Source organism: Apodemus sylvaticus, chromosome 5 (assembly GCF_947179515.1).
Source record: "Apodemus sylvaticus chromosome 5, mApoSyl1.1, whole genome shotgun sequence".
Taxonomy (NCBI): Eukaryota; Metazoa; Chordata; class Mammalia; order Rodentia; family Muridae; genus Apodemus; species Apodemus sylvaticus.
In genome coordinates, this window is record NC_067476.1 from 108,575,355 (window position 1) to 108,596,107 (window position 20,753).

At 46.1% G+C, this 20,753-nt stretch overlaps 1 protein-coding gene across 1 annotated transcript in view; it reads right to left on the minus strand.

Moving 5' to 3' along the window:
* Nucleotides 1–14,691: 14,691 nt before the first annotated feature.
* Nucleotides 14,692–20,753, minus strand: part of Secisbp2l (SECIS binding protein 2 like) — a 43,206-nt gene continuing 37,144 nt past the window's right edge. The window contains exon 18 of the mRNA XM_052183482.1: nucleotides 14,692–18,637. Coding sequence (XP_052039442.1) covers nucleotides 17,982–18,637 — 656 coding nt within the window. The 3' untranslated portion in view covers nucleotides 14,692–17,981. The remainder of the gene's footprint in view (nucleotides 18,638–20,753) is intronic.

Genomic DNA, 20,753 nt, shown 5'->3' on the forward strand with positions numbered 1-20,753 from the left:
CACCAGCCAGGAGTCCTAGCGACGGGCGCTGGTCCGCATTGTTCCTCCAGCTTCAGGTCCCGGCATCCTCGGAGCAGCTCGGGTCCGATCCGGGCCGGCCCACCCCTTCTCAGGGCGCCCTTCCCTCCCGGACCCTCCTGCAGTCTTTTTCAGGAGGAGCCTGTGTGCAGCAGAAGGCTGAGTTGAGCGGATGATACCCAGGCTGTTGAAATTTTTATGAATGAACTTTGCCGAATGAATTTCCCTCCTTGTGTGAGAGCTAATAAATCTGTGAATGGAGCCGAGAATAGCTGTAATTGACTGACCCGTTTGGGGCGGCGCGGGGTGGGGGTGGGGGAGCTGTACTTGGTTTTCATCCAATCAGGCTGCTGCTTCATGAGTCACGCACCGTGAATATACTAACTAGTAGCCGGGAGAAACGAAGCCGGGCAGAGAGAAGGGAGGGTAATATCTGACGAATGGGTTAAAAGTAAAGGCAGTCTTTGCTCCTGGGTCTTCAGTGTGCTGGGAATCAGAAGGTTAAAAATCGATTTTCTTTCTTGTTAAGATGGGGAGGGGCGAGAGAGGAGCTAGAAATTAGATATATTGTTCCATGGACATTAGAGTATATGTTACACAAACAACTCTTGTGCGGAAGCCTAGATTTATTATCCTTAGAAACGTTTTTTTTTTTTTTTTAATTGATTGCCGCCCCATCTTCCGTCTGGTGCAATTTCCTGAGCCCATCAAATACCCCGGGAAGAAACCGTAAAGGCCGAGCACACTGGAAGCTAGAGCCCCGGCTGGGCAGAGGAAATGCAGGTTCATTCAGAAGCTGAGAAGACCTGGGGCTGGGGGGCGGGGTGAGATTCTCGGGAGGAAGCAGCTGAGGTTGCATTTCTCTGCGAGCCTTGGCTCTAGTACCTGAGACGATTCATGATTTCGAATACTAAGGCAGCGGCCAAGAGAATCTGGGAAGAAGGCCACCTCACCTTCTCATTGACCACGGACTGCCTTGGCTCTCGAGTGCTCAGTCAGGGCTTAGTTAGCCTGCACTCCGGGGCCGTCCAAACATAGGTCTGAACGGAACCAGTGCAGGTGACCGGAGACAAAGGCGCCTCACCTCAGAGCGTCTTTTGTGCTTGGGCTCAGAAAGGCTTTTCTGTAGCCCGCCTGACAACTTTGTGAGCTTTTTCTTTCCACTGGGAAGGCCTTTTGTGGGATCCTATGCTTTCCTTTCTGGCTTTCTTTTTACACGTTTGGCAAACATGAAGGGAATGGCTAAATCAGAAGTCACATGCCAGGACCCAGGGAGGCAGGATGGGGGTAGGACTGACAGAATCCTCCGGGTACCTCTGACTGCTGCTCGCGCTTCTCATCCCTGCCTTCTCCTCTGGATCCCTCCTCATGTACGCCATGCCACAGTGACATCCCACTGCCTTGAAAGGAGTTCCTGTGAGTAGTAATGGCTTTGTCTATGAGCAGCAGCTAATGAATGGCATGAGGAGGCTTATGAATAAGCTACAATCCCTTTAAAGCCTTGGCAGGATGGTCAAGAGATACCTGCCTCCCAGAGCGGAGCTTGCTGGACATTTTTTTTAAAGGCTGTTGGAGAGAGGGTTCAACAGGTAAAACACTGCTTTTGCAGAGGACCTGAGAGGGGTTGTGTCTGGCACCTCACAGTACTTCTAGCTCCCGAGGATCTGATAGCCTCTTCTGGATTTCATCGCCTCCTGCAAACACACACACACACAGTGTTTTTTAAAGATTCACTTACTTTATGTATGTGAGTACACTGTAGCTGTTTTCAGACACACCAGAAGAGGGCATCCAATTCTATTACAGAGGGTTGTGAGCCACCATGCTAGGAATTGAACTCAGAACCTCTGGAAGAGCAGGTGGCGCTCTTAACCGCTGAGCCATCTCTTCAGCCCCCAACACATGCACATTTAAAGACAGCACATACCTATACTTTAAAAATAATAAGATAAATCATTATAAGCGAATAAAAGGCCATTGGGACCAGGGTGTCTCCATTGAAGTAGGGTTTCCAACTACTAGAGTACACTAGGTCATCTTAGGCAGTCAAAAAAGAAAAAGTACCACAAAGTAAGGAATGCCAAGGACGGAACGCTGCCTCAGGAAACTATTCGCAGTGCTCATCTGTGCCTGGGAAAGGGGGTGACGATGACGGGCATGGCCTCAGGATGCTGTCCTGTCTGTAAGCCTGAGTGACCCAGATGGCCCTCTTACCCAGCTCTGCCTTGTGCGGACCAGACCAGCATAACAGGGCATTCTGGAGGCTGCAGGCAGAGCTAGGTGGACTAGATAGACGAGAAAGCAAACATGACGCTATGAGCCACTTCTCTGCCCTGGGAGCCTGGAAGACATTCTCCTGCACCTGCTGAAAAGCTGTCCATCTGTCCAGCAGCCCTGGAGACAGCTGGCTAAGAAGGTACATGGGTAGACAAAAGGGCCAATGTATCATCTCCCACTAGAAACAGAAACAAACATAACACTAAGTAATGTTCACTGGAGCTAGCCTACCAGCTAGTACCTGTGTGCCCAGTAGTATTAACAGCTGTCTGGACCCTGGCTGTCCTCCTCGGGTACAGACACAAAGTGTTAAGGTTTGGTCTGCTGCTATGCATTGTAATGCTAAATTCTGTACCTGTACCTGAAGGTCTAGTCCAATAAGTGAATTCTTACTTTTACAAGTTTTTGTTGTGCAAACCTTATTCCTTGCTTTAAAATGATTGGTTAAATAAAATTGACTACAGCCAATTACTGGAGGGACTAGAGGTAGGTGGGTTTTGAGTCACCTGGTTGAGGATGGAGAAGAGAGACCAGGAAGAGAAGGAGAAAGAATGAGAGGAGAGGAGGAAGCCTCCGTGAGCGGAGATGGTCCGTGAGCACATGACCAGGAGAAACAGTAAGTATCTGGGGTACACCACTGGGGAGGTAGCCAGGCCAGCAGTTACAAGAGTAGATTAGGGGTTGCCGCCCAGTAGTTGTCAAAGCCAAATAAAATAACCATAGTCTGAGTCTCACTCACTCATAAGCCAGTTGGGGATGAGTTTGAATTGGTTGTACTAGAGTAAAGGAAGGCACCTTTCACAGCCTGCCCCCAGCTGGTGAGCAATGTACCACCGGACAGACAGCTGCCGGACGCACTGCCTCCTGAGGACCAGAAAACCCACATCTAGATTGATGAGGTCTCAACATCTTGTTGAGAACGCAGGCTCATTGCTCCCCGGTGCTCTAGCAAGCAGTTGGGTGGGAAGGAGAGGTGGGGATTTCTTCTTACAGGTTCCAGTATGGTGGAGATGCCTGAGTCTGCCATCTTAGAGCAGACAGGAAGTAACTGCTCTGTCACTGTCCTGCCTCTACTCTGCAAAGCTGCCAGAGATAAGGAAGTGTCTGCAGCTCACTGAAGACTTCTTAGAAGTAGAGATAATGCCAGACTAGAGGTCATAAGAAACCTTGATGACTTGACCACTGCCCACACACACTGTGTATTTGGCAGCTCCATGTAGGAAAGGACCCTTAGCTGGGCTGGCTTGGTGGAACTGGCCTGTGATCCCAGCTACACAGGAGGCTGGGGTAGGAGGATACAAGCTCAACACAACCTGGGCTAGCGTGAGTTCAAAGCCAATAACTCAATAACTTAAGAGGGGATACATGATGTTTGCCCATAACATGAAGTTGTGGGTTCAGTCCCTACTACAATTGGTGGGGGGAGAAAAGCCACTAATGTGGGAGTTAGGAAGCTGGGGGTTGGGGGCCTCTTCAGTAAGCTGTTCCTTTTTTTTTTTATCTATAAGATGGGCACCATAGGGCTTGAGGACATAGGTGTAACAATAATATGTGTCAGGATCGTTCTCCGGATCAGGTTCTAAGGTAAGTGCTTCACAACTGCACCTGTGACCAATGCTAGGGTGCCTGGCCTAAGCCACTGTATCAATGAGGGGCAGGGCCGGTGTACACAGAAACCTAACTCCGCATTCCCTAAGGGCTTACTCATTCCTCCCCTCTTCTCTTCCCTGGAGATCAAATGTAGAAACAACTACTGTCCCTCAGAAGAAGGTGTGTGACTACTGCATAAGAAAAGCCATGTCATCAAGAAACTGTTCAGCCCATCAACGCCATCTGAAAAAGAGGCATACTTGCTTTGACCCTTACAGGCCACCTCCTTTGCTCTGCAGCACCCCTCCCTGACTGCCTTATGTGGAGACAGCCTGAAGGAGCAAGGAACAGTGAGGCTAAGTTTTGGACCTGTGTAGAATCAGCTATGGGAGAATGGGAGAAGATTCCAGGCTGGAATGCCTGGCAGCTCTTAAAAAAAGCAAGACATAGAGAATGAGGGAGACTGACCATATAGGAGTGGACACAGCTGAGGGGACGCGGGCACAGATGTCCTGAAGCTCACCATCACCAATGTGTCTCACAAAGCCGACCTGTTCCTAAAGACACAGGTAAATGGGCCGTTGGGTAAGGACCGGATGCAGGGGTCCCTGTGGGTGTCACGGCAGGTAGGAAACCGATCCAAGAAGGGGTGAGGATGAAAACTGGACTCAGCTTGGCAGACTGGATCAAATGGTTATGCATAATCAGAAAAAGACAAAGGATTCTCAGCCTAAGAAAGACATGCTGGGCTGGAGAGATGGCTCAGCGGTTAAGAGTACCAACTGCTCTTCCAGAGGCCCTGAGTTCAATTCCCAGCAACCACATGGTGGCTCACAACCATCTGTAATGGGATCTTACACCCCCTTCTGGTATGTCTGAAGACAGCAACAGTGTACTCACATTATATTAAATAAATAAATCTAAAGTGATGGCTCAGCAACTAAGAGTACTTGCTGCTCTTCTAGAAGATTTGAGTTTTGCTTCCAGCTTCATTTGAGGAAACAGAGAAAGGAGATTCAGGTGAGGAAATGCCACCATGAGATCCAGCTGTGAGGCATTTTCTCAGTTAGTGATCAAGTGGGGAGGGCCCATTGTGGGTGGTGCCATCCCTGGGCTGGTATTCTTGGGTTCTATAAGAGAGCAGGCTGAGCAAGCCAGGGGAAGCAAGCCAGTAAGGAACATCCCTCCATGGCCTCTGCATCAGCTCCTGCTTCCTGACCTGCTTGAGTTCCAGTCCTGACTTCCTTTGGTGATAATCAATAATGTGGAAAGTGTAAGCTCAATAAACCCTTTCCTTCCTAACTTGCTTCTTGGTCATGATGTTTGTGCAGGAAGAGAAAACCCGACTAAGAGAGTGTGTATGTCTGTGTGAGTGAATGCCAAAAATGTGCAAGTGCCCACAGAGTCCAGAAAAGGGTATCAGATACCACGGGGATGGAATTACAATTGTAAGCCATGCAACATAGGTGCTGGAAACCGAACACTAGTCCTCTGAAAGAGCAGCTAGCGCTCCTAACCACTGAGCCATCTCTCCAGCCTCTGAGTCAAGATTATTTTGAAAAAGAAGTTTTAAAAGGCTAAGTAGTGGAAGGCACAAATGCAACCAAGAATCGTCTGGCCAGAGGGCTTGGGACTGAAAGAATATAGTTCATCTCTGGCCCTTCCTGTCACAACTTGAAGGACATTACATTACACATTTCCAGACAGCACATCAGACATGGTTGCCAGCAGAAGGGGATCTGTGGCATGAGAGCAGCTAGAGAAGAGATACTTTTCAGAGTCAAGTTGAACCCCAGTTCAGGGAGTACTGAGGGTGGCTAGGAACTTCATCCCCTACATTAATCTTGTGACTTTCTCCTAAAGTCACAAAATTCACAGGTGTGCAGTTCTGGGAATGAATGCTAACCGAATCCATGGTGGACGTGGTCAGCTGTTGGTGATGATGGCTTCTCAATGATACTGGACACAAAGGTCACTTTGCCCTCCCCACCCCACCCCCACACACACACTTTTGCTCCAGTGTGGCCCATGGGGCTCAGTGGGTGAGTATGAGCTCCCTGCTAGGTCTCTACCTCAAGAAAAAGCAGGTGAGGGACTGGGGGGAGCTGGAACCTTCTGCAATGTGTCTACACTCTACTGAAAAGAGCTCGCTGGTTCCTTTAACTAAAACAAGCTAAACCAGGGAGCTGGGGATAAAACAGAACTTAGGGGAAAGGTTGCTTTCTGATCCTTTTCATGCCTGGTCACAAGGCAAATATCTCTTCTTGAGCACTGAAAAGTGAGCTGCTAGCTTTAGTGTGATGGGGGAAAATATGGCCGTCTCTTCCTTTCTTTTTTGCAAATAGACACCACAGTCAGATGGGATGAGATTCTGGACTGTAGAGATACCAGATCCAGGACCACAGTAATGGGACCTGCCAGCTCTGGCTTTTCCCATCATTTCCAGTCAAAGATATTCCCACAGGGACTTTGCAAAAATAACCATCAAGGCTAGTGGGGTGGAAGGTAGCATTCAAAGTGTAGCACTGTTTCGTTTCACTTAATTCCTAAAGTAATTCTGGTTTTCCCCTAGTGTGTAAAAGGCATGGTGGAAGGAAGCCAGACAACCCATGGGCTCCTCTCATGTACACATGGATGCAGGAAAAGCCAGCTGGCTTTGCCACAATGCACAGGCAATGGCTGCTTCTGGTCACTTGTGAATTTTGAGCTAGTGAAGAGCCAGTCCAGGCTATCCCCACTGGAGACACACGTGGCCCAAGTGTGCCACCTTCTCTGATGAAGGGAGTGTCAGCCAAGTGTATCTGCTGTGCTCAGAGCCTTTGGAAGATACTGCTTCTTTACCCAGCAAACCACCTTTCTGGGTTCATCTGCTAACACTCTGGTTAGTTTTGAATCTGTCCTCTGTCATTACTGTTACTGCTCTGAAATGATGTTCCTCATAAAGGTGTAATTTTTTTGTCCTGACCACCAGCATTCCAGAATGTGAAGCTGCTATTTCACTCCCCTTTTATCTCCACAACCAACCTGTCACAAGATGGTCGCCAACATCTTCCCAACGTCAACTTGTACAAGATGGTGGTTTGAAGATGTGCAAACCTACCATGAGAATCGGCATCTCCCTTTTCCCAGACAGGTTTTTAAGCAGCTTTTCAAAAATGTTCCTCGTGGCAGCTGAATTGTGAAACCTGTCATTGATAAGAAAGGCTCCACAAAGATGGTAACCAATGCCTCTACCTCAAAGCTACCATCTTCTTTCTATCTCAAGACAGAAAGACTCGGGACAGCTGCACAGACTCCAACAACTATTCCCAGACTTTTGAACCTGCTGTTTGCCTGGCCATGATGCTTTTTGCCTTTAACTTTCTTCTATCTCAAAGCTGGATTGTAGCTAGCTGTTCTTCCATGCCTACTCCACTGTGATATTTTAAAAGCAGGCAATTTGTTTTTTCACTTTCTCAGGTCCACAAATAGAGAATTCTTTGTCCCAGGGTAGCTCCTTCTTAGCCATTCCTAATTTAGATGCCTTAATGAGATTTGGGATAACCGAGCAGATGAATTAGATGAGACTCTGGATGTTGATTCAATGGAATACTAAGCAGGGAATCTTGAGGACCTTGGGATGAGGTGAATTGAAGCTGCACATGAAATATGAGAATCTACAATGGACAGAGAGCAGACTAATTAACCTAGGAAACACTGATAAATTGTGTTAACTAAGCTGTTAAATGTGTGACAAGTTTTTTGCTTTGATTTTTAATGCCAACATGATGAATTTTTGTGTTGTATCAGAAAGGAAGGAACATTTTGCGTCTGATACTTAAAGAAGAAAGAAGAGGAAGGAGGAAGAGGAGGATGTGGGCCCAGCCTGGGTTGGAAATTTGGTTCTCTTCTTATTCTCCAACAGATCAGGTCAAGGTGAAGAGAACCCCACATGGGAACTTCCATCCACCAGCTTCTGCCTTGAATTCACACGGGGAACTTGAACACAGATTGCCCTGAAGCCCAGGTGTTAGAACTGGGCCAGACCCTTGTGTTTTCCAAAGCCACCTACATTCTCAGGTCCTTCAGCATCAGAGAAAATGAAAAGATCCCGGACCCAGGTCTGAAGGCATACAACTATGAGTTATGAGAAAACGAATTCTAGACGGCGGGAAGGTTAGCTTGGATCCAGGGATGCAGGGACCTGTGTGCCAAATGTGGCCTGAGGCGCAGGACTAGTCTATACTGAGTAGGAAGTTCACAGCATTGTAGACAGAAAGCTCATGCTGCGTGGCCCTGACTGAGAACAGACACAGATCAGCAGTGAACCAGCCGTGACTCATTTGGCAGACATCTTATGGAATCATCCTGGCAAATATTCTAGTCAAAGGCCAATGGAATGTTTTCAGTGAAATGATGGAAGACATGGGTGGCAATCGCAGTCACAGTCATATAGCATCTGGCATAGATGTACATGTCTATAACCCCAGCTAAGTGGAGAGGCTGGAGCAGCAAGATCATGAGTTCAAGTCCTGCCTGGCCTACAGACAGAATTCAAGGCAGAATTCAAGGCCAACCTTCACAAGTTTGCAAGAGCCTGATACTAAATGAAAAGTAAGAAAGGGACCATGTTGCAGAAATATTTAATCCCGACCAGAGTTCTCTGCCCTGCCTTTTACCTTTTAGGTCCAGGATGAAACACACACACAGCCTTTGTATTTATAGTAAGCTTTAAGCAGTAACAAAAGCGAGGCAGATACTACCCTTCTGCTGTTAGAATCTACTTCCTGTGGATAACCCCGAGTTACTGTTTCATCTGGACTGCTCTTAACTCTAATCGGCCAGCCTTCAGAGCCATGTTCTCCTGACTCCTAACCCCTGGTGGCTTCTCCTTCCTCCTCTCCTATACCTTCTTCTCACTCATGCTCCCTCTCTAACCACCAAGCCCAGGAAACCTAAACCCCACCCATGCCTCTTCTGTCCAGATACTGGCTGTTGGCATCTCTATTTACCAATCAGAAATAACTTGGGCCAAGGTGCACCAGGTGGATGCTCTGGTCTCTGGGACTTACACCTAGCATTACAATCGATTACAATCGATAGCAAAAGACCAAACCTCAACAGGGCCTGTAAGAAGGCTTAGCTTAGTGACTAAAACTACCTGCTGCCAAGCCTGGTTACTCGGCCCAAACTCTGGATCCCACCTGGTGAAAGAACAAAATGACTCCTGCAAATTCTCCTCTGACTTACACACACACACACACACACACACATACACGCACGCACATGCACACACACACACACACACACACACACACACACACCAGGACCTGACCTCCATCACCACACGGTGGACCTGCACCTACAACTCCAATTCCACGGAGTTTGGCTTGGTGTTTTACCACAAAGAAGGACTCAAACATTGCAGTCACAGGGTGACTTGAAGACTTTGTCTGGAATAGAGACAAATCCCCCAAATGTTGTCACTCTACTGCCCTGTTACCCAGTTCTGTCTCTAACTTGGCAGGCTCACTTCACAAAGACTCTCCTGATAGACTATAGGAACTTAGTATTTCTTTAATTTCTGTTTGAAACCTACCATCTGGGTAGTTTGCTGACTCTTAGGATGGGGGGAGTGTTTTTTGAGGCAGGTTGTTCTTTGAAGCTTGCTGCATAGCACCTGCTTGTTGCAGGAGACAAAGCTGGTATGCAGGCAGATACCTGTCATCTCAGCACTCATGAGGCTGAGACAGGAGAATTTTGACTTCATCCAACTAATGTTAAGTGGTGCCAAATTACCTTCTGTCTTAGTCAGGGTTTCTATTCCTGCACAAACATCATGACCAAGAAGCAAGTTGGGGGAGGAAAGGGTTTATTCAGCTTATACTTCTGCATTGCTGTTCATCACAAAAGGAAGTCAGGACGGGAACTCAAGCAGGTTAGGAAGCAGGAGCTGATGCAGAGGCCATGGAGAGATGTTCCTTCCTGGCTTGCTTCCCCTGGCTTGCTCAGCCTGCTCTCTTATAGAACCCAAGAACACCAGCCCAAAGATGGCACCACCCACAAGGGGCCCTCCCCACTTGATCACTAATTGAGAAAATGCCCCACAGCTGGATCTCATGGAGGCACTTCCCCAACTGAAGCTCCTTTCTCTGTGATAACTCCAGCCAGTGTCAAGTTGACACACAAAACCAGCCAGTACACCTTCCCTAAAGTGAGGACTCTAGGTGAGAGAATTAAAGGCCCCTTAGTGCTGCCTCCTGGCTAGGCCAGAGAACTTCAGGGGGAGGGGTGGATTCTACAAGGCCTTTTCTGTGCCTTCCACTCCCTCCACTCAGCAGAGGCCTGGGATGAGATGTGGCTGGAGGAGCCTCAGAATAGGTGACAGGAGCAGGGCCTGCAGCTTGCAGGGCTAGTGCAGGGCCCAGAGAAAAAGGCAGACACGGTGGAAATGCAAATGGCCAGGTGTGGTGGTTCGGCCCTGTGTAAGCACCTCCACCCGCTGATGGTATAATCCCATGAGCCCTTCTGGCCTCTCTGACATCATATATAAGTACCTTATTGATGGGGATGAAAACAAAACAGATGAAAATTAAATTCATCCACATGCCAATTTAGACACAGTCCTTGATGACATTTTAGTCTCACCCAAAGCACATTCACACATTCTCCCTCACACATAACCATAGTTTTTTCTTTCCCTAATAACAAAAAACAACAAACCATAATAATAGTAATGATGATGATGATGATAATTAATAATAATAATAATATCACACGCAGTTTTCTACCCAGTTCTTTTGGTGAAATCCCCATATTTCTTTCTGCACTTGCAGATGGGTTATTTTAATGGCTATCTGCTGCCACTGCGCAAATTTACCAAATTTACCACAGAGGTTCACACGGAGGTTGACTGTAATATCCAAAATGCTAGTCAACGAACGGTTCTAGATAGCCCTTTATGAGTGTCTCCCTGACTTCCGTAGTTTCTGCCATGTCTGGATGCTTTTACAATAAGATTTGGATGTTATCCCTAATATTCTCGCGTGTATCCCTGTTTCTTGGGATAACTTCCCTAGAAGCCGGTTGTTTGCTAAGGTGCGCAAGCCTCCTCCTGGTGCATCGCTGCGACCCCTGGGGATGGCAGGCAGAACTACGGTTCTGGGCTGCCACCGGCCTAGGCCTTGGCTCGGGCAGAAGCTGGGATGGCTGGTAGGGGAGGAGTGGTCCTGTGCTTTTGCACGGATTGAGCCGGAGGGCCAGGCGACCAGGCGCGCTGCGCCGAAGCTGCCGGAGCCCGAGAAGAAAGAGCCAGTGTGCGCCGGACAAGTCCAAAGGCTTCTCCAGGCACAGCGACTGGCGAGGAAGGGATCGGGGAGGGAGGCCACAGTCCCCCATCAGGACAAAGGGGCCTCAGTGCTGGTGAGCAGGCAGCTCCCGGGGCCTGGTGGTAGCATAAAGGGAAGCTGTGTCTCCGCAGCACTCAAGATCACCTTTGTCTTCTGAGTCCAAGTCAAAGAAAGGTTACAGAAGGAGCCTGCAGGCTGTCCTCCCTCCACAGGGGTCTGGTCCAGAGAAATAGCCAAGTTCTTTCCCAAGATGCTGGGAATTGAGATGAAAATAGAAATGTGCTTGCCTGGTTGCTGCGACAGTGGTCAGTTGTGTAGAAGGCACGTCCTTTGGCCAGGGCTCCCTGTGAGGGAAAGCCAGATCAAAGGATGGGAACCCGTGGTCCGGAAGGGGCCCGAGCACACGAGATACACACGCAGCAAGAAGGATTCACCCTCGTTGGGAAGCAGCGGAGATCCGGAGATGGGCTCGTTTATTCCCTGCAGACTCTAAGCTAGCCAGCCATTCACTTGTGTCTACTGTCTCTTTCTACTAAAGCAGCAGCTTTATGCTGACCTAATGGCCTCACCCTTTGGCCAGCAGGGAGAGGCCAATGGGACAAAGGTAAAGTCTACTACCATCCTTACATTTGGTCTTTGCTAGGTCTGGAGCTGACAGGAGATTAGATGTTTTGGACCAGACCTCTGTTGCCACTTAAGGCCAACTGGAGCAAAATACTCTTGGCTGAATGCACTAAGTCACCCCAGTAGCTTATAGCAGACTAAGAAGCTGGGATGAGCAATATGAACCCTCCCCCAACACACACACACACACACACACACACACACTAAATGTGCATCCATTTTCAAACCCTACAACAGGGCACCTTTCCACATTCATTAATCCATCCCCTCAACAGCCAACAATGACTACCTGACTTGGGAGAGCCAACCCCTGACACTATTAATGATACTCTGCAATGCTTGCAGACAGGAACCCAGCGTAACTGTCTCCTGAGAGAGGCTTCATCCAGCAGCAGACTGAGGCAGAGACCCACAGCCAAATATCAAGCAGAGCTTGCAAAGTCCTGTGGAAAAGTAGGAGATAAAACTGAACAAGCTGCAGGGGTCCAGATCACCACAGAAGACCTACAGAGTCAACTAACCAGGGACATGAAGGCACAGAGTGAACCTACCAAGGAGCATGCAGGAGCCGGACCTAGACCCCTACACATCTGTAGCAGATGTGCAGCGTGGTGGTCTTCACATAAGAAGTGGAGCGGGGCTGTCTCCATCTCTGTTGCCTTCCAGTCTGTGCTTTTAAGCGCTGAGCCATCTCTCCAGCCCAATTCTCAATTTTAAAAAGCAGGGAGACTTAGGCAAGTGTGCAGATGTTGGCTCCCTGGGACTAAGGGAAGCTGCGACCCCTGGGCCATGCATGGTGAAGTGGTACTTGGGATAGGAGCTGTGTCAAGCTGGGTGGGTGTGGCAGCCCAGGTCTGGAAAGCCACTGTGCAGGAAGTAGAGGCGACTTAGGAAGGTGTCTTAGAACAGAACCAACCAGGGTGACAAGAACCAAAGCCACTTCCTTATATACAGCCAGTATTAAATATTTTATTATGATAACAGAGAGCTAATACATCTTCTGAAAGGCTATAGCTGCCATAGTGATTCCTCTGATGGATATTGGTGAAAAAAAATTAAAAACCCTCTGGAAATGACCACTCCAGATGTCACCAGGAAGTCACTGGCTGGAGATGTGCCTCAGAGACAGTGCTTGCCTAGTGTGTGTAGGAAGTTGGGTTCAATTCCCAGCACCACATTACCACATTTAAAAAAAAATGTGACCTTGGGGGAAGTGTTAGCATCAATTCTGGCTCTCGTAGATGATGATGAAGGACTCCAGGTTTTAGTAGAGAATTAACTATGGATGTGGCGAACATAACAAAAGCACCAGAAAGAGAAGCAGATCGTGGGTGTGATGGGGAACCATCGCTCACACACAGCTTTAGCAATGAGTCACTTCTCACACGTGAGCAAGAGCAGTGCTTTCCTGAGGTGGCGTCTATGCCTGGCAGAGAAGCCATTCTGGCTCTGCTGTCATGGGAACAATGCAGAATAATCAGAATTGGTTGAAAAAGCAGCAACAGGAGGATTCGCTCTAACTTGTCATGTTTTATATTCAAATTGAGCCACACTGTGGCTTAGTGCTAGGCTTGCCTGGCACCCAGGAGAGCTTAGGCTCCATCCTAGACGCCACAACAGTGGCATGACGTACTAGAGAAAGCTTTTGTAAGAGGAAGAACCAAAGGGTGCAGTCCCGTGTGAGCAACTGCGGTAGTTACATCAGAACCAACACTGCCATGGGCAACCCAACATCAGAACATATACTCTGATGTCACCAGCCACCAACATCAAGGTTTCATTTTTCAGTTATAACTTACTGGAGGTGTCTTTTAATAATAAAATATTCTGAAATGACATCACACGCATTGTTCAAACACAATTCTATCACATACCCAATAAACTACAGCATAATGTAAACATACTTCCAAATGTACAGAAAACCCAAATTTGTCATGTGACTTGTTTTGTAGGTGGTATCTGCTTTCTTGGGTGGCCTGGAACTTATGATATCCCTAGAGACTCTCAGGGCATTAACTACTCAACAGATGTTTCAAATGGCCTCTTAAAATAAACCACCACCTGTGAACGTGGTTTCCAAGTGATGGCGTTCCAGACTCAGAAATAAGCCCATGGCAGCAGATCTATTGTTGAATATACCTTTTCCCCTTCCATCAGAGAAATAGTACTTCATTGCAGCTTCCAGCCATCTTCTGGAACTATGCACACCTTCTTCTGGTCAATGTGACCAAAAACTGAGTGGCAAGTTTCTATAGCTTCTCTGCATTTTGGTGGGAAAGTGAGCAACAGCTGAGGCAGCACTCCCTGCTCACTGCCCACGATGCTCACGATGTCCTGGAAACCACGTGTACCTGGGCACTCATCCTAAGACACAGTAAAGCCACAGTTGGGCCTTGAATTCCAGATCTGCCACTTACTGGCTGTGGGATCCTGGACAGTTTCTTAAGTTTCTCTACCACTGCATCATCTGGAAGGGACAGGAGTCCCATACATTACGGGGCTTCTATGAGCCCTGAGGGTCAACCTCAGGGAAAGGAGGGATCTACAGGAGCCTACGGGAGTCTACACCACAACAGTCTGCGCAGAAGACATCACATTGACCACTCTAGAGATTGCTATTAGCTCCTGTGCCAGGGTCTTGGCAAAGCCGGGTGAGTGCAAGGACCACAAAACTTTGCAAATCCTCCTGCACAGGGGGGTCAGGGAGCTGGGGTGATATCAGGATGCATTTCAAAAATCATTTAATTAGCAGAGGACCCCACTGTGAAAAAAGGCTGTTATTAACCTTTGAATGTGAGATAACTTTTATCCTTCATACAGAAAAAGAACACAGAAATTCTTTTGGTATAATCCATTAGTTTTGCTAGTTTTTATTAGAGCACTACAATTAAAGACATTAAATTATAAATTCAGGTGATATATTTAGAAATTAAATTATAAAATACAAATACTTTTAAGGTGTGATGTGCCAACAAAGCTTAAATGCTATCAATAACCAGGGGTCAATTTTAGATTCTACAGAATCTGTGGTGTGTACAAAGGTTGAAAGGAACCGGGAGATGGAAAGATGTTTGCAAATAAAATATTCCACAGAAAAAATTTAAATAAAAAGATAAGCTTTCATCAAATTAAATTAATGTTCTAATCTGTTGGCACAATGTACAGAAAATACTTACATGATAATTTCTTAAGCAAACAGCAGCTTCACAAACAGTAATACTTTACACATACATTAAAGTAACAATGTGTTACGATTTAGCAGTTTTGTATTAAGAGTCGAAAACGAATGCAAAGATCGCTCTTTATTTGCACATTGTAATTCCCACCCCACCCCTACTTTCCCCAGGTTATTAAAAAAATCACATAAGTATGTTATTTGGGTATTAATTTGTCAATATTTAAATTATTTGAATTCCTTTTGACTAATTCTTTTCCAAACACTGGAAGCATATAAAATACCGTCTCTTCAAAAATGATTCCAGTCAAAGCCTGTAAAAACTTTTCAATGTATAACACACGTTATTTTTCCATGTTTAGTCAAAAGAAATTATATTACATCATTTACAAAGATTAAAACCAAAAAAATTAAGCTCTTATGAACACCTGTCTTCGAGGAGTAATCTCTACAACGAACAAGCTTACCAGAGAGAGGCTAACCCAGGGAGTGTGATTTACACTGTAATTCCTGTGCGGATATAAATCTAACACTAGTTATTGCCAGTAAAACTACATCTACACACTAAATAAAAAAAAAATCAGTTTTTACTTCTTGTTTATTGAAACTCTTATTCTTACCATTAGATTTATCAAGAGTCCAGAGAGTCATACCTGCTTCCAAAAATAAACCTTTCCTATTTCTCGTACCTCCTCTAAAGCCTGGAACTCAATATACACAAATGCCCCCCTCCCCCGCCCAAATTTACCCAAAGGAAACAAATCAGAGACACACTGATGCGTAGTTACGGATACTCTCAGGGTGGTGGCACTCCCTTTGATAAGTTTTGGACTGTCCTCTAGAAGTGACCAGTTCCCGTATAAAGTCTGTGGTCCCTTGGATTTGTGGCTGGAAAGCCACTGCCTGTGAGTGGGCACCAACTGAACTTCTAAAACTACAGCAAAATTAAGTTACTGGTGTTTTCAAGAATTCCTCAACTTCTCTTTTGGTACAAGCATCAAAAATCTAAAATGATGATTTGTACCCAGAAGAGAATAAAATACAAGAAACTTTGAAAAGCCACTAACTCAAGATCAAGAGCTATCTGAACCACTGACATCAAGCAGGAAATAAAATCATGAAAAGTAGGAAAAGTTTTCAAGTCTACTTTCAAGACTGTCAGTCATTCAAAACCTCCATCATGTCTTTAAACAAGTTAAGGCTTCCAAATATGCAGACAGTAAGAATCAGCCCATGTAAATCCACCTCACTGTTGGCTTCATTCCTTACGTCTAACTGAAGTATCAGATACTTAGTGCCTAAAGTCTATACTGGACAACAGTTTAGACTGGACGGTATACTACTGTCCCCTTAAGCACACTAATAAAGTTGACAGACTGATATTTTTTATAGAGCAATGCTCCTAAAAGTTCACAATTCACAAAAACTAAAACATCAGCCAAGACTCTTATCTCTCCAGCATTAAATGCCAGCATTATAAAACTTGGACCGATCACAGTAGGTCCCAATTGTTTCTGTAAAGACTCTAACTTCTCTCTTCTGCCTCTGGGAGGCGAAGTCCTGCCCCTTCTAAGCAGGGAAGGAGAGCACCCCCTGCTGACGCCTGCTCCTGGAGGGTATAGGTAGGAAGGTCGCGTGTCCATCTGGGTACTGGGGGCTGGAGGTGAAGGAGGAAATGGGAGACAAAAGATGGGTGAAGTATGTTGTGAAGACAACAGAATCCCATGATTCTCCCGTCTCACAGACACTGGTGAAGACAACAGAATCCGGGTGGTGGCTGAACAGCAAACAAAACAGCTCATTAAGATTCTCCCAAGCAAACAAACACATTCCTAAAGAAGGATAAATAATTATGAATACAATTAATGTCTGCAAATATTTGTATGTGATAAATCATCTGAAGGATCAGCACAATTAGAATAACCTTCTCTTTTCTTCTATAACTTCTTCCACGCCTTCCCTGAACATGTCACAGACTGAAAATTCCTTTCCCTGACTTCCTGTAACTGTGGCTCTTGCTCTGAGGAAGGTGCAGAAATGTACAATTTAAAAAAAGATGAAATGACTTCCAATGTGGATACGTTTGAATATGCAAACAGATCCATACCTCAAACCAAGAGGGTCCTAATGCAAACGCTGGCAGCAGGGCACAGTAGGCCAGCCTTGCTTCTGGGTGTCTGCAGGAGGGTGCTGTGCTGGTATAAACCTGCACGCTGCTCACCTGTCAGAGCTTGCCTAACTTTACATACCATGTACAAGAGCATTCCTGAGGTAAGAGGCAAGTGTTAGCCAGAACTTGGCAAGTCCCACCACGCGACTGTTAGCTCTTACAGACATCTACCCCTTCCCACACACAATACCAGCGTGTTAAGGCTCCAGTGCTTGCCTAACTCCTGCAAGCTGTTTTAGTTCATGCCAACTTTCATGGGTTACCATGACCAGGACTTCTGAAATAAACGTTGTGGACCAAATAAAATCTGCATCACTTGTGATGCCCAGCACTGTGCAGTCTGGCTGCCTCGGCTTTTAGTCCCCGATGCTAACCGCAGCTCTTTTCGGCAGTGGCTCCTCTACTCGGACAGACTGCCCTGAGGGAGCTGGGTATGCAAGCAGCACTGGTCCTTACAACCTCCATCTTTAATTTGTTAAAAAAAAAAACAAAAAACCTTAAACTGCCATTAGTTGGCTTTTTTGTTTGTTTTTCTTTAGAATTTGGTCTTCTTTCTTTAGTCATTATTTTTTATTACAAAGTAAGATGAAACAAGTCTGAATTTTCTAAACAAGTCTTAGAAATAGATTTGGACACTATTAAAAGCGAAGCCAGAGATCATAACAAAACAGGTAGGAGCTACAAAAAGTCTGTTGGAATTAAAAACACAGTAAGTGACTGGACAGTGGAAGATGCTGAGATGGAGGTCAGGTACATGGCTGCAGCTGGACACAGCTGGACACAGCTAGCACTTCCTGAGTTATGTACTTTGGGGAGCAGAGCTGGAATCGGGGTGCTCTTTGCTTGTGTTACTGCTGGGCTTGGACGGCTGCTCGGGAGTCCAGGTCTCACTGTCGGCCCCCGACTCCAGCCCCTCGGGCGCCTCCGCCGTGTCCTCTCCACTTTGCTCTGCACTGTCCTCCTCGGAGCCAGGCAGGGCTTTGCTGAGCTGCAGGCTCTCCATAGTCCTCTGGGTCTCTGAGACCCAGGACTCGATTCTACTATTGAGCTGCACCTCTTCTGATGTGGGTTCATGAGTATAATCCTCCTCTTCCTCCTCCTCTTCGTCATCCTCTTCTTCAAGCATGCCAGGTACAAGCGTGCTGGTGGTGCTGGTGATGGAGGAATTCAAAAGATCCCTGCAGCTGCCGTCCAAGGAGCCCGTCTCTGTGCTCTGCTGGGAGGCCCACTCCAGGTCGTCTGGCTTCTGTTCATCCTTGTCACTTGTGGGTTTCCCCTGGCTTGGTGCTGAAGTGATGCTGCCTGCGGCCAGTGGCAGCTGCTTACCCACCAGGGTGGTGTCAGGGGCGAGTCTGCTGGGCTTCTCAGGAGGGCCATGCGTAGAGGGAGTTGCCTTCTCGCTCTCTGACATTTCTAAGCCATCTGAGGTCTCCACCATGCTCCTCCAATTGGTTTCTACAAGCAGGACACATGTTGTTGAGAACCAGAAACAGGGTTTCAGAGTCATGGAACTTATTTAAGACACTAAATTAAGGGCAGGAACAGAATATAGAAATTTGTTGGCTCAGGCTGGGCAGTGGTGGCGCACGCCTGTAATCCCAGCACTCTGGGAGGCAGAGGCAGGTGGATTTCTGAGTTCGAGGCCAGCCTGGTCTACAGAGTGAGTTCCAGGACAGCCAGGACTACACAGAGAAACCCTGTCTCGACAAAAACCAAATCCAAAAAAACAAAAAAAAAAAAACAAAAAAAAAAAAAAAGAAAAGAAAAGAAAAAAAAGAAAAAAGAAAAAAAGAAATTTGTTGGCTCATAAACTGCGTGAGAAAATTAAACATTTAATTTGCTCTAAAATGAGTTTAAAATGTAACAAAGTTCCAAAATAAGAGGCAGGAACAGAATATAGAAATTTGTTGGCTCAGAAACTGAGAAAATTAAACATTTAGTTTGTTCTAAAATGAGTTTGAGTTTAAAATGTAATAAAGGGAGAGTAATGTTCAAAACAATGCGTACTTAGGCTGGAGCATGGCTCAATGGTTAAGAGCACCAACTGCTCTTCCAGAGATCCTGAGTTCAATTCCCAGCAACCACATTGAGGCTCAAAACCATCTGTAAAGGATCTGATGCCCTCTTCTGGTGTGTCTGAGACAGAACACTTATATATAATATATATAGATATATATATATATTTAAAACACTAAATTATTAAAATATATATGAGAACACTCATATATATTATATTTATACATATATATATAACAATGAATATTTTAAAAAAATGTATATTCAAATGAAGAACTAAGAGAGAAGATGTACCATTATGCTGATGCTCATGTATAAACCCACTATAGAAATCAATGCACCGTCTCTTTGGATTTGTGTCCCCACTGCCCTCAAAGGACCCTAATTCAGACGGTAAGCCACGATGTCCAGAATAAACAGTTCTATTGTCAAGGGTCTGGAAGAGCACATTACTTAGGCTTTGTGTCATATGTCAATTTCATACAACCCATGGGACCACACATTTCTAGTGTTTAGGAAAGTCTGATTTACACTACACAGAACTTGACTTACACAGTATGTGTTACATAACACAAGTGTTGATAAAATCCTCTTTAAGGACTAGGACTCCAGGATGAGTGTAGCTCTCCCACTCCCCTGGGCTATTATTAAAATAAGAAGATCCAATTATCTTACAATAATTTACATAGTATAGGAGTAATATTATTAACACGTAGTGAGCTACATACGTTATATTTAACTTGCAGATGGTATTAGGGGCACTTTAGTTGGGACTCAGTTTAGACAGAAAGGGAAAACTAACAAGAAGCCTTTGTTCCCTCAGCTGCTTCGGCATGGGACAGGAGCTCCCGTTCTCACTGCTGCCTCACGGATGCACCCTACGCCTCCTACGCGCAGTGAAACAACCATTCAGTGTCAAAGCACCAGAAACTAGTTGGTGACCCTTGTCCTATCTTTCTTCCTTATTCTATGACTCTAGCTCATGAAACCTGCTATTGTCCTGTCACTTCTAGTTGAGAAACTACAATTGGTCACTGCTGTTTTAACTCGTCTTAATTTTTCTGTCTGTTATGTTCTGCTGTATGATCCTAGTTCATTTTATAAGTTGGTTTTAAATCTGTCTTAACTGGCTTTTTGTGACCTTAAGACAAGATTTAAACTCCTTAGATCGTACCTGTAAGCTTTTCATGACATGATTCATACTTATCTGCCTTTCTGGTCCCACTGCACCCTGCCCTGACAATCACTAAATACTCACTGCCCGTGCAGTCACAGTATAGGCGTGGCCTGGCACATGCTGCTCCGTGCAGGCTGTAGATGCCTACTGTCCCCGACGACCTCTCCTCCGAGCTCCTTCCTGATCTTCCCAGGAGTGGCTGCTGACCTGAAGCCTCAGCACCTTTACTCAGAACCACTGACTCTGTTAGTCCGCCCTCACACCCCGTCACCCCCCACGACATATTTAAAACAGAATTAAAGGCTGGCAAGATGACTTGGCAGGAAAAGGCATTTTCAACACAAGCCTGGAAACTGAGTTCAATCCTTGAAAACCATG